This window comes from Amblyomma americanum, chromosome 9 (genome assembly GCF_052857255.1).
Source record: "Amblyomma americanum isolate KBUSLIRL-KWMA chromosome 9, ASM5285725v1, whole genome shotgun sequence".
Lineage (NCBI taxonomy): Eukaryota > Metazoa > Arthropoda > Arachnida > Ixodida > Ixodidae > Amblyomma > Amblyomma americanum.
The window spans coordinates 123,707,816-123,722,404 of record NC_135505.1 but is presented as its reverse complement, the minus strand read 5'-3'; the positions used below and the strand labels follow the sequence as shown (position 1 = coordinate 123,722,404).

General features: G+C 45.1%; 1 protein-coding gene across 4 annotated transcripts in view; it reads right to left on the bottom strand.

Moving 5' to 3' along the window:
* Positions 1 to 14,589, bottom strand: part of Ptp10D (Protein tyrosine phosphatase 10D) — a 121,566-nt gene that overhangs the window by 12,218 nt on the left and 94,759 nt on the right. For all 4 annotated transcript variants that reach the window (XM_077637125.1, XM_077637124.1, XM_077637123.1 and 1 more), the window contains 7 exons: positions 12,276 to 12,468; positions 10,219 to 10,394; positions 9,174 to 9,434; positions 6,517 to 6,774; positions 5,070 to 5,218; positions 3,199 to 3,334; positions 2,479 to 2,584 (listed from right to left, as the gene is read on the bottom strand). In XM_077637125.1, the coding sequence (XP_077493251.1) occupies positions 2,479 to 2,584; positions 3,199 to 3,334; positions 5,070 to 5,218; positions 6,517 to 6,774; positions 9,174 to 9,434; positions 10,219 to 10,394; positions 12,276 to 12,468 (1,279 nt within the window). The remainder of the gene's footprint in view (positions 1 to 2,478; positions 2,585 to 3,198; positions 3,335 to 5,069; positions 5,219 to 6,516; positions 6,775 to 9,173; positions 9,435 to 10,218; positions 10,395 to 12,275; positions 12,469 to 14,589) is intronic.

Sequence of the window (14,589 nt, the reverse complement as noted above, 5' to 3'; positions counted from 1 at the left end):
GCTATGTTTCATTTGCGAAGACCCGATTCGAAAATCGAAGACCCGATTCGAAAATCGGCATCAGGAAAACTAAGGGGAGTTCACCTTTTAGTTTAGAGTAAAACTTCCAGGCCATTGGCTTTTTTTTGCATGCCCGGCTATGAATCCCAAATACAGTAGCCAACGGGTAATTCGGACTCCAATATTTCAAACCTCGTTGAGGCACTGTTAGTCACCCCATAGAAGCGCATACATATTCGGGACGGATATTTCGGACTTCAAAAGTCCGAAAGTTCGATTTTTTGGACTAATTTCAGTCGCCTGCAGGCCAAAACCGGCTATCTTATCGGCTTTTTGTCGGCAAAAAAGGCGCCATCTTAGATTGAGGTGGATTTACGCTGCAGTTAAATTGGCTTGACATACTTTCGGTACCTAATTGTTGCCAGTAGAGATCCCTGTGATATCTGACACTTCGAGGTGGCAGCCGGATTATCATCGCCATCAACTTGCTTTTGTCGCCGACGTTGTCGCGGGCAGTTATCGCTTGTCCCATACGTTGAAAATTGGTTGTTGGGGGAAGGAAATTGTGCAGGAGCTATCTTACATCTCGGCGGGAAGGGATAAAGGAGGAGCTGAGAGAAGAAAAGAAGGAAGAGGTGCCGTAGTGGAGGGCTCCGGAATAATTTTGACCACCTGGGGATCTTTAACGTGCACTGACATCGCACAGCGCACGGGCCTCTTTGCGTTTTTGCGTTTCGCCTGCATCGAAACATGACCACCGCGGTCGGGTTCCAACCCGGGTACTCCGGATCAGTAGCCGAGTGCCCTAACCACTGAGCCACCGCGGCGGGTCTCACACGTTTGCCATTTGCCGTTTCGTCACTTGGGTTTCTCTGACCGCGTCGACCGAGTGGCGCTGAGTCTTCACGAAGTGACATCTGTTCACCGTTTTGTGATTGCATCCGGTGGTTCCGCTGCTTTGAACGAAAAGTACCTTATCTTTGCGTGTGTTTGACGAGCGGTGTGGTGCACACTCGGATTGTGGACAACATGGCCCTGCTGGGTCCGTCAAAGAAGAGTGGGAAGTATTCCAACTAAATGTGGTGACCTTGCTGTCTAGCGTGTACAGTGAAAGCACAATTTGGCGCAAATACAGGCGTAAATCGTCGCCAGCAAGAGGAATTTGCGGCAAGGTAAAATCAGTGACATTTTTAGGCCGATTCTTCTCAATAAAGTTATTTTTTATACTTCACGAATTTTTCGGACTGTTGGATTATTCGGACCATTTTTCGGGTTCCTTCGAGTCCGAAAAATTGGTCACCGACTGTAGCATCCTTAGCGCGCCAAATCTGTCAATGGTGAGATTTCTCATAACACGTACAAGGATTTTGGATGTATGATTACAAGTTAACTTCAAGTCGCAACACAAAAACCCGCTTACCGGAAAACATTTGGACAATAATGTTACACGAATTAATAGCAGTTATGCCGTTCCGACTATTAGGCAGGTCAGTCTATCAAAACATCATTATTTTGAAGGTCCGAAGCAAGGGTTTATAGAAGCCTTGTTTAGACTTCGATTTTTCACATGACGCACGAGGGGAACTAATTTGAGAACTAGCGCAACATATGACAAGAAACGCCGAAAGACGGACACGACTAAAGCGCTGATCCGTAGCTGCCAGCACTTTTGTGGTTTTTAAAAGTTGTACGTTGTTGCTGAATACTGAAGGTAATTGTTTTACTAACTACAAAGATGAGCGAAAGTTGTGCCACTTCCACCCCCACATTATAACGGTTGAAAGAATAAAAAAGTTACAGCTATGATACCGTCAAAGGCTTCAAGGATAACCGTATGGTAGGAAGTAGTCTAGGCAGAAATGTAGCAAGCGCCTACCACTGGTTAGAACAAAGAAAATGTTCTGGCCCTGCTCTGGGGACTTGTTCACGGTCCTTTGAAGCAAAGAACGACATTTCAGTCCCGTTACAGGGGCATTGTTCGCAGCCGAATGGCTGGCACTTGAAATACTTTTCCGGCACACTGTGATAGCAATATTAAGATCAGGCATAGCATGCCCTGACCTTTCGAAATGCTATAAGTAATACCAGGTACACAATGTTCTGTAAGTAAACTCCAACACTTAAAAAAAAAATGGTCGGTGTTAAATGAATTATGCCAAGAGTTTGTTGAATTTAGCACCTTCCACACTAAATTTTAACACCACTGCTTGTTATTTTATCACAGTAGATACAAATGAATGCAGATCTTACCTCAGTACTGCATGCACTGCAATAATATGTTGCAGCTTCGTAACAGTTCAACGGCAAGCAGTGAATTTGCTTGTATCGCTGAAGCTCATTTCATTGGAACCATGGTTCTCTTAAACCGTACTCATTTCATTGGAACCATGGTTCTTTTAACCGTAAAGTTGTGAATTGTGAACAGTGGTTGAGGGAACCTTTGCAACTCTGCATTTGTGGAGAACACCAACTACTCACCCTCAAAACCTTGGTTGTCATGCGCTTCGGGTCTCGGAGAGTCTAAAACGTCTTCTTTGCCTTCGAGAACGCACATCAGGCACTGATGGATGCAAATGTACTGTTGCTGCAAGGTGCACCCAAACGAAGGAACAAAACGAAGATTTAGCCACAGCACTCGTCCAGACATTTGTAAAACAATATCAAATTGAACAATTTCTTCAGGCTTCCCTGACAGGTTTTCTATGACCCTATTCTATTATGACAATACATTTATTGCAGAAACGTTTGGCTCATTTCTGACGATGTTAATATAAAGCCTAGCTTTGTGTCCGACGTTTCTATAACTGTGAAAATTATTTCAAAAATTGACAACTTTCAAATTTTAAATTGCTTAAGGCTTTTGCTGTAGAGTTGTAGAAGTCAGAATTATAAAGCCAAGTTGACAGATATACAAAATGGCAGGAGGAAGGCCAATTAAAATATAAGACTGTGCATGCAGCACTGTGCAAAGTTAGATAAAACAACGAGCATCTCAACCAATGTTCCATCTAATCACATCAGTAATGACAGAAGCATACTAGTGCATGCTGAATGTAAAACAAAATACAAATACAGGTTTATTTGTGCCTACTTTGCTCACGCTTCACTCCTGCCTTTGCTGAAAAGCTACCTCAGCGTGCATGTGAAAAAAGGATTGCAGATAACTGCCTCATAATTTGTTGAACAAGAGTTGCTGACCTCATTCTGGACCATCCAGACCCGCTCGCGTCGCATCTCGTAGACGATTCCGAAGATGTCCACCGTGTCGTACTTGCGAAGGCCTTGTATGATTCGGTCTAGCGCAATGAATGTGCCAGAACGACCGACACCAGCGCTGCAAACGTGTTAACACGAATATGAGCATAGGCTCTCCAAAACATAAAACCATGAATAACAGGATCAATGAGGTTTCAACTTAACAATACACTTAAACTGACACTCATTAAAATTATTTCTAAACAAAGACACTGCTCTTTGGCTGCAGCTCTTATTTTGACTTACCAGGGTAAAAAATATATCTAACAGCCGTCGTGAACGATAAATTAGACTGTCCTCACTATCTAGTGATCCAAAGTGCTGAGAGCGAATGTGGCATTTCCACACTATTAAACACCACTAAAATCCCGCACTTATTAGGTACTGTGTGCCCAATGAGTGCTTCAGGTAGGAACGAATTAATCACTGTGTTGCAAAGAATAGGTACAAAAGTAGGTTTTATGAGCTATTAAAATTGCACAAAAACGACGGTGCCTATCTCTGCGTGGATCAAACTCTCAAGATATCGCAGGATACAACTTATCAAACAGCCGTTGGCAATAATACGTCATGGTCTGTGGCGTCCTATATTGGTCTGCTGACCAATCACAACAATACGAGGCAGGATTTTTTATTTTCTGGCTATAACAAACGTACGAGAGGCGCTGAAATCCTTGAGCTTATAATTTCACGTTATGATTACTATACTTGTTTTAGTGACAAGAAAAGCTTTAACAATGGACCTTTGCTGAAAAAAGTTGCATGATACAATAACCTGATACACACACATATATATATGTATATATATAATATGCATGTATGTGGTTTCTGCCAAATGAAACCAGTTGTGAGTGACGCTCTGCCCCGTTCTCTTCTCTCGTGCATGTGTGTGTGGTTTTGGCGCCTTTAAAGTACAATGATCAATTACCAACTAGCCCAACAAGAAGTTCTCTTAAACCTCATACAGGCTTCGTCATTTGTCATACAGATGTCAAAAAATATGTATGCTTTTGTATGACATGTATTAGAAATGTATGAATTTGCAAAAATGAACAACATTTGAATGATAATCGTTGAAAACTGTATGACATCTCCGTAACAAACCGTATGAGGTCATACAACTTTTTTCAATACGTAGCAGAAGAATTCTGTGTGGTAGTCGTGAACGTGGCCAGAGCTTCACAGTAAACTTAAGTTGTATCCAACTGTAGAATTACCAGGAGGTGTCAATAGACTCTCGGCGACTATAGAAATGAAGAACGACGCGACTACTGTACTAAATGTCCGAAATAAAATGCAAGCACCACCTGCAAAGAGAACACAAAGATTTTATTTACATGCGTCCATTTGCAGCGAATAACTGTCGTGATTTTTGTTTGTACACGTGAATGCTCTGTGGAGCTCATATTCACGAATTGGCTGCCCATCGATGATGCGCTATCCGCGCTTGAAGAATGAGGACCTCATCATCGACCAGGCAGCGCTAATGAGCACCAATAGTGGTCACTAGTTTTATAGTGCTCGCATTTGACTACACCCCAGCGATGTCGAGGGAGTTGCAGCCGTGCGTAGAAAAAAAAAGTCACTACACGCACAGAGAGAGCACACACAAAACTAAAGGCTGCCGCCACTGGCAATTGAATCTTGAATCCTCTCCGCCAGCATAGCGAGCCGGTGCTGGGGTCGTTCCTCCAGACTCAACCTTCGGTTCTCTATAAGCAGTGCTCGCGTAATAAGCCCGGCCTCGTGGTACACGTACCTTCATGTTCACATTAGCATTTTATTGTTATATGATGCATAAGCATGCACCTTACCTGCAATGTACGACGATGGGTTTGGTGTCGGGGATGACACGCTCCCTGAATGCTCGGACAAATTTCACCAGTGTTTGCGGTGGATCGGGCACGCCAAAGTCCGGCCACGTCGTAAAGTGAAAGTGTCTGACTATTCGGGATTGGTCTCCCTGTAATGGGAGGAAATTTGCAGGAAGGAAGTTTAGACACTAAACTTGACAAACCGCACTAGAAAAGCAGCGGACACGAGGTAAATAATAAAGTTGGGGTGTGCAACAGTCAGTGGCTCTTCTGGGATATGAGAATACGTTGAACATTACGGAAGCCAGACTTATCTGTTTCAACTTAAAAATGTTGGAAAGCAATGGCCTATTCACTGGCTGACCCCTGGCACAACTAGGCACATAATATCGATGACAAGCTAGTGAAACAAAAGCTTTGAATTCAAAATCAAGGAGCTGTGAATCAATAGTCTGCATGAAAAGCCAATTTGTTTTGAAACAGAAAATTACTAACACTCTTAGAGACCCAAAACCTTAAAACAAGCATGGTTTACTCAAACAAAATAGTATGGCTTCAAGTGGGGGCTATATGTTATTTTTAGAATTAGTGCACTTATGTACGTAGTCGAGACTGCTTCTACCCCACAAAAATTTGACGCCAACTTCTATCTCAGATTAAACCCAGCCCTAATACTTGCATGTTCTTGGCTTGCTCATATTAAATGCGAAACACACTGTTCAGCTGCCCACAAAAGTTTTCAATACACTGATACCACATAAAAGCATTAATTTCCTCTGTGACCAAAGTTGCAGCCAGGCTGTGAGTGGTGCATTGTGCAAAGCACTGCACAAAGCCCCGAGCACAACCGTCAGTTTGTGGCTGCATGCTTAGAATGCGAAGCAATTAGGCTTTGTTGTCGATCTTCGCGCTTCGAAAACTTTTTTGGGCACCCGTACAATCTGAGGCAGCAGCACCCAGTTGAAAAACACAACAGAAAAGTTTCTGTAGTCAAAACAAACTTTCTGTAACGCTATCGACAAAAAATTTTTAGTACCAACAGAAATGTTTGTAGTTATTTCAGAAAAGTGCGACAGAACTACAGGTTACAGAAATGCTCTGTCGAAGAAACTACAGAACTATAGAAAAATGTTTCAATACGATGGAAAAACTAGTCGTTACCACAAAACTACAAAATATTTAGTTGTATTTTTAACACTCTGCTGTCGTGTTTTTTAACTGGGCATTCGTGAAACCACTGTTACTCTGACTGGCTGGTGCTAAAAAAAAGATATGCGTGCAATACAAGCCCTGCTGACAGCTTAATCAATGACCTATTGGCCACAGAGTTGCTGTCAATGGCTGTACTGTACTAACTAAATACATATAGACAAGCGGAACACCCGAAGCAGTGCCCAGTATATACAGCACAACACTGCAACTGTCGCAAGCCATGCAGCATACACACCCGGGAGACCTTGAACTCTGAGACGGTCCAGTCGGGGTATTGCGACTCGTTGAGGATGGTGACCTGGATGTCGCCGTAGTAGACGGGCTGCGTGTCGAAGGGCCAGTAGTGGTCGCATTTCTCGCGCCCTTTCTCGATGCAGCGAGTGAGCATGACGATGGCGCGGCAGTTTTGCTCCCACACCATGCGCCACATGTCGTCGCGTGTGCTGTGCAGCGGGCCCTGGGTCACGATGAACTCCCGCGGAGAGTTAAAGCCCTTTGTCGCAGGGAGAGAAAGTACGAAGAGAATGGAGCAGTCAGTTGCGTGGAGAGATGAAGTACAAGACATGAAATGGCTGTCGAACTTGGACAACTATGGATGGCAGCGGCATTTCAATGCTCGTTAATGCAGCTTAACTGTGCTTTTAAAGCACGCTAGTATGATTTTCATATATACTGCACCAATGAAGTCTTATGTATGCATGAGTTACTAAGACGTATATTTTGTACCATCTCTTTTTGAGATGTGGCAGTCATTCACACAAATTTCCCACCGTTTGTGAAACTTTATTGTTGTAAAGTTTAAGCAGTGCTACAAGCATGCAAAATGGAGCAGTGGCTCAGAAAAGCGGCAGTATCATTTCATCGAGGTCCGAAGGATGGTAAGTTTATGAGCGTCCATTTTTTTTTTGCAGAGCCTTGGTTAGGTGATGGTCTATCGATGTTAAAACTTTCTTTTCTTCTATACTATAGAAAAAAAATATAGTATAGTATAGAAAAAAGAGAAAAAAAATGTCTTCAATGCAGTGAAATTGTGAAGTTAGCAGTTTTCCATTAGCTTTCACATGAAAACTAAACAACAATCCAGAATAGAAACAAAATGAACATCAAATGTAGATAAAATCGTCTAGAAAGCAGGCGCAGTAAACCAGCGTTATTTGATTTACTAAAAATGGGGAAACACTTCACGATGGTGGTGATAACGCGACCACGGCAGCATCCGTCATCAACTCTGCCACAGCTTACAACACGCGATACTCATGGGCTGGGGTAAGTGACAATGAAAATTGATTGCGAGGAAAGGAAATGGCTCAGTAACTGTCTCACTTCTCGATGGACACCTCAACCTTACTGTGAGGGAAGGAATGGAGGAGGGAATGAAAGATGAGAGAAAATAATGTAGTAGAGAAGGACTCCGGAATAATTTCGACTCACTGGGGATCTTTAACATGTACAGGCATCGCACAGCACATGCGGGTGCCTTTTTAATTTTCGTCACAGTTGAAACATGGCCGCCGTGGTCGAGATCAAACCGGGATCCGCGGCTAAGTAGCCGAGCATGCTAACCATTGAGTCATGCGATGGATGAGAGTATAGGTAGGAAGGGGGCGGAAAAAGAAGCACCCGCCTCTTCCCACGTGTCCCTTATTCCTAATCTGCATGACCACCATTGGGCATGGGAACGGGCTTGTCTTCAACAGGCGCTGCCGGCGCTCTCCGCCGTATGCACTCCCACCGCCTCGGTCTGCTATTAGCTCCGTAACTGTATGCGAGGGAACAGCCGGCATTGGGCACGCATATCTTCACATGCCTTTTTTGCCGTGCCTTTTGGTTTGCTGCGCCACCGCCCTAGCAACGCATCACGTGACTTCGCTGTCGCTGCGCCGGGGCTCCACAGCCATGGAGCGGATGCTGCCTGACCACGTGATCTAGCCATGCAGATGCGGCTTGGCGTCTGTAACGTTGAGTGTGCTCCGCACGGTGGATATAGGCAGTGAGCCCACCCTGCCACCCTGGCAGGTGGTAGTTAATGGTTGATCGCGAGAGGTTGGTCACCGAATGATCGCTGCGGCCTATTGCTGCAGTGCCACGTGTCTGCCACAACGTTGTCAGTGCTAACACATGCAGCTCACATCTCTCTCTCACCACCACCACATACCCAAAGCACGATTGAGGCGTACACTGACCCATGGAGCCAGTTATGCTCCCTTCATTTCCTCAAAGTCATCGGCGTCTAGAACATTGTCAACACCAGTGCCAATGAACACAATGAATGCCGACAGCTTTCGCTTTGTATATCCTGAATTAGCTGAGCTAATCCACATTGTTTTTTTTTGTCATACAGCTTTCGCCTTGTTCAGCCATATTTCAAGTAATCGCTGATTGGAGTTATAGTTAGTACGTAATGGTGAACCATAAAGGTCTAACGTTGACAATTTTTGACGAAGTTCAGACACTAGCGCTCATCCTGTTTTGTAGCCTCTGTCCTTCGTCAAATCTGTTAGAGTTAGCACTGTAATATTCAACATTTCAAGTAACACAACGGTAGCTAAATAAATAGTCCACGTATTGAGTTAGTTATATCAATGTTAACCAGCACAACACTTTCTTTACAAGTGCCCAAATGCACACGCTTCAAAGGAGGCGGTGTTCGGAAACTGGGAACTTCGTAATATCGGGGAATTCCCTAGATGTAGGTTCGATAATGCATGATTAACTGTACACAGTGCTAAGGTTGTTTCTGGATGACAAAGCACAGTTATAAACAACTGTTCGTGAGATAGCAAAGAAGGTGGTTATGTTATCTTAAAATCAATTACAACAAACCAAGAGTAAAAATTTTTGAGCGCAAATGAATCAATGAAAAATATAACTCAACAGCAAACAAGAACTCACCGGAATGTAATTGGCGTTGATGTAGTCTGAACCATCTTCATCGTCTGTCGGTAGCAGCTTGACTCGTGAATGGTCGTAGGGCAAAATGTTGGTGAAGCGGTTCTTCGGCCGGTTCACAGGTAAATCTGCCGCACTGCACGGCTTATCCCGGCCGACATGCTTGAGAAGTTCGAATTCCTCGGAGAACCGGAAGTCAGAGTCTGCCGACATGATGCGGTAATGCTCGAGGAAATCTTTGAGCTTCACAGGACGACTGGTTATCTGCGAGAAAACGAAAAAAAAAGTTCAATCCCATTATAACGACGCCCGAACCTTGATGTGATCTGTATGATTAGCAAATTCTGATCCTTCTGCAATCTAAGAAAGTGAGCCTTGGAATCGAAATCGACACGGCCTTATGCTCAGTAAGAATTCCGGCACAGATAATGGAATGGATGCTTCCCGCTTCGTGCTGTTTAGGTTGCTTCCAAAGAATCTAAGGTGATATAGATTATTTAAGTAGTACATTCAGAGTCATTCATAGATCATAGATTCATAGAGCAGTGGATTTAAAAAAAATTACAGATTGCAATCAGACATTTCTGGGGGTTGTAAAAATTCACACATAAAATCCACACTTCCACGTGATTTCACGCCTTGTCTTTTCTTTATACATTAATCACGTGAAACCTCTGCATAATTATTATTGTGTAAATAGTTTTTGTGTATATTACCTCTCCATCCCATCCTCTCTTCCTGTCCCCTCACCTCTTTCATTTGATTTCTCCATTCTGCCTGCAATCCTTTATTTCCACTGCCCCAGCTCAGGTGCTGTCCTATCGATGGCAGATGCCAAGGCTAGCAAAAATCTGTTCCTTCCTGTTTATTGTTATTTTAATAACCCACTTACTACTACTGCTTTTTTGTTATACCTACGTTTTTACGCGGTATTTTAGAACAAGACACATCACGAAATTTTCACAGCGTTCCTTGCTGCAAGCAGATTGTAGTTAATACAAACCACATGCCATCTTAATAGGTTTTCAAGCAAAAGGAGAGCACATACCATTTCGCTTTCAGCAATCGACACCACGTCATGGTCCTTGGAGTGAGGGTCGCCACGGGAGTGGGGTGCGAAAGGTCCCAGTCGCCGACGCCTAAGGACCACTAGAAGGATGGCGAGGACAATTAGCAAGGAGAGCGGGACTAGGATGCCAACGATGAGAGGAGTGTTGTCCGGATCTGGAAAGAAAAGGGAAACACCCAGAAATGCACTTAATTTCAACAACGAAAGCCCCAGAAACCAGCAATGCAGACGAAGCAATTAGAACCGGGAGGAATAAGAAACCAGCAGAATGCTGTGCGTATTGCTTTTGCTGTAGAGACGAAGGCGACCAACGACGAGTCACTAAAAATTCACTCTAGACAGAGCAATGGTTACACAGCCGTGTTCTTTACATAGCTAGCTGTTAGAGCCTAGTTATCCTGGTTGTGCGAAGTGGGCGGCTCTCCCTCTTATATCCGGAGGCGTGGCACATGCGACGCGCACCCGGTACAGGCACGCGTGGCCAGCAGCTGCGCATACGCCTGCCCGTAGTGGTAGTTTGGCAGCGCTCATTACACAAGGGTTATTTCACTTGCAGCACTGTATGAAGCGTTTCATGTCCTTAAAGCAAAGCGCCGCTTAGAAGACTGAGGTGCTTTCTATTGGTACTCAACAGCACTCTGCACAAGATGATATAGACGAAAGTGAAGCGGAAACCTTCGAAAATGCAAAAGTTGTTCAATGGCAAATGACAGCACTCCCACAGCGTACAGATTACTATTTTTTTTCATAATCTGGACATATTGTACAACCTAGCAGATCTGATAGTGTGAAGTGTTAATGTCAGATGCTTGTTCCGGGCTTCTTTCAACAAAAATCTTGCTAAATCTGCGCCACTGGCCATTGTGCGCCATAGTAATGCGCTCCAGCGGCGTACAGTGAGTTGAGGCATTGCACTTCCATGAAACAGTGCCCGCTGTGACGGCTCATTGGTTAGGACGCTCGGCTGGTGAGCCCGCAGATGTGAGCTTAATTTCGGCCATGGCAGCCGCGTTTCGACGGAGTCGAACGGGAAAAGGTGCCCGTGTGGTAGCTGAAATTCTTCTGGACTCCTCCACAACTCCTTCTAGACGAGTTTACACGGTGTTGACCCTCCAGTCAGGCACCGCTTTTGCTTGTTCTTCTTTCACTCCCTCCTTCGGACCTTCTCTAACAGCGCCGTTCTGGTGCCCACCGAGAAATGAGACAGCTACAGCTCCCTTTCCTTTCCTGAAAACCAATTTTCATTTTTTCTGAGATGCTGTGTGATGTCAGCGCACATTAAAGATCCCCAGGTGGCACCTCTTCCTTTCTTCTTTCACTCCCTCCTTTGTCCCTTCCCTTACGAGGAAGGGTTCAGGTGTCCAATGATATAAGAGACAGATACTGCGCCATTTTCTTTCCCCAACAACCAATTATTATTATTATATTCTGAGATAGAGTGGATGGGACACCCTTACGAATGCGCTGGCCTGGAGCGGTATGCAGCCACCTTCCCATACCGCCCTCCGGATTCTATAATGTCCATGGAGTATTCTAGCATGCAGGCTGTAGTCCTGCAGCTATCTGGTTTATGGGGGTCTAACGTCCCAAAGTGACTGGGGCTATGAGGGACGCCGTACTGAAGGGCTCTGGAAATTTTGACAACCTGGGGTCTTTTAACGTGCACTGACATCACACAGTACACGGGCCTCTAGAATTTTGCCTCCACCGAAATTCGAACGCCGCGGCCAGGAACGAACCCGCGTCTTTCGGGTCAGCAGCCGAGCGCCATAACCACTGAGCCACTGCGGCGGGCTCTGCAGGTATCTGTGTTCACTGCTTCGATCTAGCCATCTTTTATCGGCTTATGCAAGTATCTGCTGCTTAACCCAGTCAATATGAATATTTAGAATCTACTTTTCACACATATCTTCAAGGTGTGCAGACGCTACACAGAAAATATGTCTGAGGCATATTCGTTTTTTTTAGTTCAAATGGCGAGATATAACACAGCACGTCAGTCGAGTGAAAATTGTAGCGGGAAGCACCGTACTCACCCGTCTGGATTGGGTATGAGTAGACGGTGTCGGTAAACTTGTCCGGTGCGGTGTAGGCGCGCACCTTTACCCTGTAGGTTGAGCCGGCCTTGAGGGGTCCGTTGCAGTAACCCTTGTCTCCCTTGCAGTCCTCGGAGCCGATCACAAATTCCTCGGTGAGCGTACCATTGAAGGGATAGTAGGGCTCCGTCACCTGCAACAAAAGGCATTTATGTCAAACTACTGTATTTTTCTTTAGCAAAAGATGTTGACATAGAGTTACACTTGTCAGTAATGAAAACAATACAAGCTCACAGGATGGATACCACACTTGGCAATGCGCTATTAGAGCACAACTACTGTCGGTGATTTCTGCGATTGTATGAAGTAGATTTGTCATTTTTTTATGCTAACTGAAGCGTTGAAAACATTTTATTCAAGCACTGAACAAATTTGGCTCGTTCAGTTTTATCATTCAAGTTTTTGTTTTTCGACATCTGAAGGTTGTCTTTTAAGGAACACGCAGTAACGAATGGGTTGTTGCTGAATTGGGGTCCAAACGTCAGTGGCACCTTCACTATGCGGGCCTTTTATTTGGCCTTGACTGCATGCACGGCTGAATCTTAGCGGTGACTGCACTTTGCTTTCACTTCAGTGGCTCGAATAGCGGGATCTTGTTGGCGTCGACGCTGTGCTTCCGCTTCGGCAGCTTTTACAGCTTGATCCTGGCGGCGCCGAGGAGCTGAGCTTCTGCGTGGGCAGCGCATTTGGGTGCAGCTGAACAGACTCTCGCACCTGCATGAGGTGCCATGAAAGGGGAAGGAGTGAATTTTTGATGCTGTGTTGTTGATGCGACTGACGGAAGGATGAAAAGGAGAGTGCACGGGCCTGGCCACTGGTTCAAGCTGGGCCACAGTCGCTGCCGCCATTTCCTGTCCCCAAAAACCAATTATTATTATTAGGTAGCGCAGTGAAGCTTTCGCTTCAAAAGAAATTCGACCAGCGGCGCTCGTATGCGCCGTGTTCGTGTTTCCATCGCGATAGTACACACAACTTTGGTGAGACACTGGAGGGAGAAGCTTGATAGGCAGCGCAGCGGTCGCTGCTCCTGCACGTGGTACGTCAAGAGGCTGCTTAAGCTGCTCCACTCCTCCTGTTCAAGGTCTTCTTTCACTCCCTCTTTTATCCCTTCCCTTATGCGAGACAGTTACTGCGTCATTTCATTTCCTAAAAAAAAATTGTTTTCAATTCCTGACCCGCAGTGGTTCTGCTACTGAAATTATTGCGGAGCCCTCCACTATGGCACCTCTTCCTTCCTTCTTTCACTCCCTCCTTTATCCCTTCCCTCACGGGAGGCGCGGTTCAGGTGTGGGCTGATATGTGAGACACATGCTGCATCATTTCCTTCCCCAAAAACCAATTTTCATTTCTGATTCGTGCAGACAGTGAAATTCGCACCACTAGGCTGCGTTTTTATGGAGGCAGAATGCTAAGGCGCCTGTGTGCTGTGTGATGTCAGTGCATGTTCAAGATCCCCAGGTTTTCGAAATTATTCCAGAGCCCTCCACTACCACCTCTTTCTTCCTTTCCTCTTTCACTCCCTCCTTTATCCCTTCCCTTATGGTGCAGTTCAGGTGTCCAAGGATATATGAGACAGATACTGCGCCATTTCCTTTCCCCAAAAAACCAATTATTATTATTATTATTATTACCACTAGCCTAGTAAAGCTTTCGCTTCAAAAAATGTGGCAATATTTCTAGGTTAGCATTATAATCTGACAGCCATTTTTTCTTGAAGACGCCGTCTCGCGGAGCTTTAAGCAACTTGGTTAAGTGCATACCAAATGGAGCACTTCTCACTGCCAGTAATTCTATACAGAAGTAAAGCGTAAACGAAAGACCTTGATTAAAATCTAGGTGCTAATTGAGGGCAGTGTAATCATTTGCTAAGCTGAAGAACTTCTTAATGCCGGACCCGCCGCGGTGGCTCAGTGGTTAGGGTGCTCGGCTACTGATCCGGAGTTCCCGGGTTCAAACCCGACCGCGGCGGCTGCGTTTTATGGAGGCAAAACGCTAAGGCGCCCCCTGTGCTGTGCGATGTCAGTGCATGTTAAAGATAGCCAGGTGGTCGAAATTATTCCAGAGCCCTCCACTACGGCACCTCTTTCTTCCTTTCTTTTTTGACTCCCTCATTGAGCCAACTCAGCGAGCTAAGGATTGCTGGGCAGGAGAGAAAATGAGTGCCCCTAAGAAAGAAAGGTGGGGAAGGATGAGAAAGAAGGATCCCATGGCAAGAGAGAAAATGAGCGGTGACAGATGCGACATCCAACTCGGT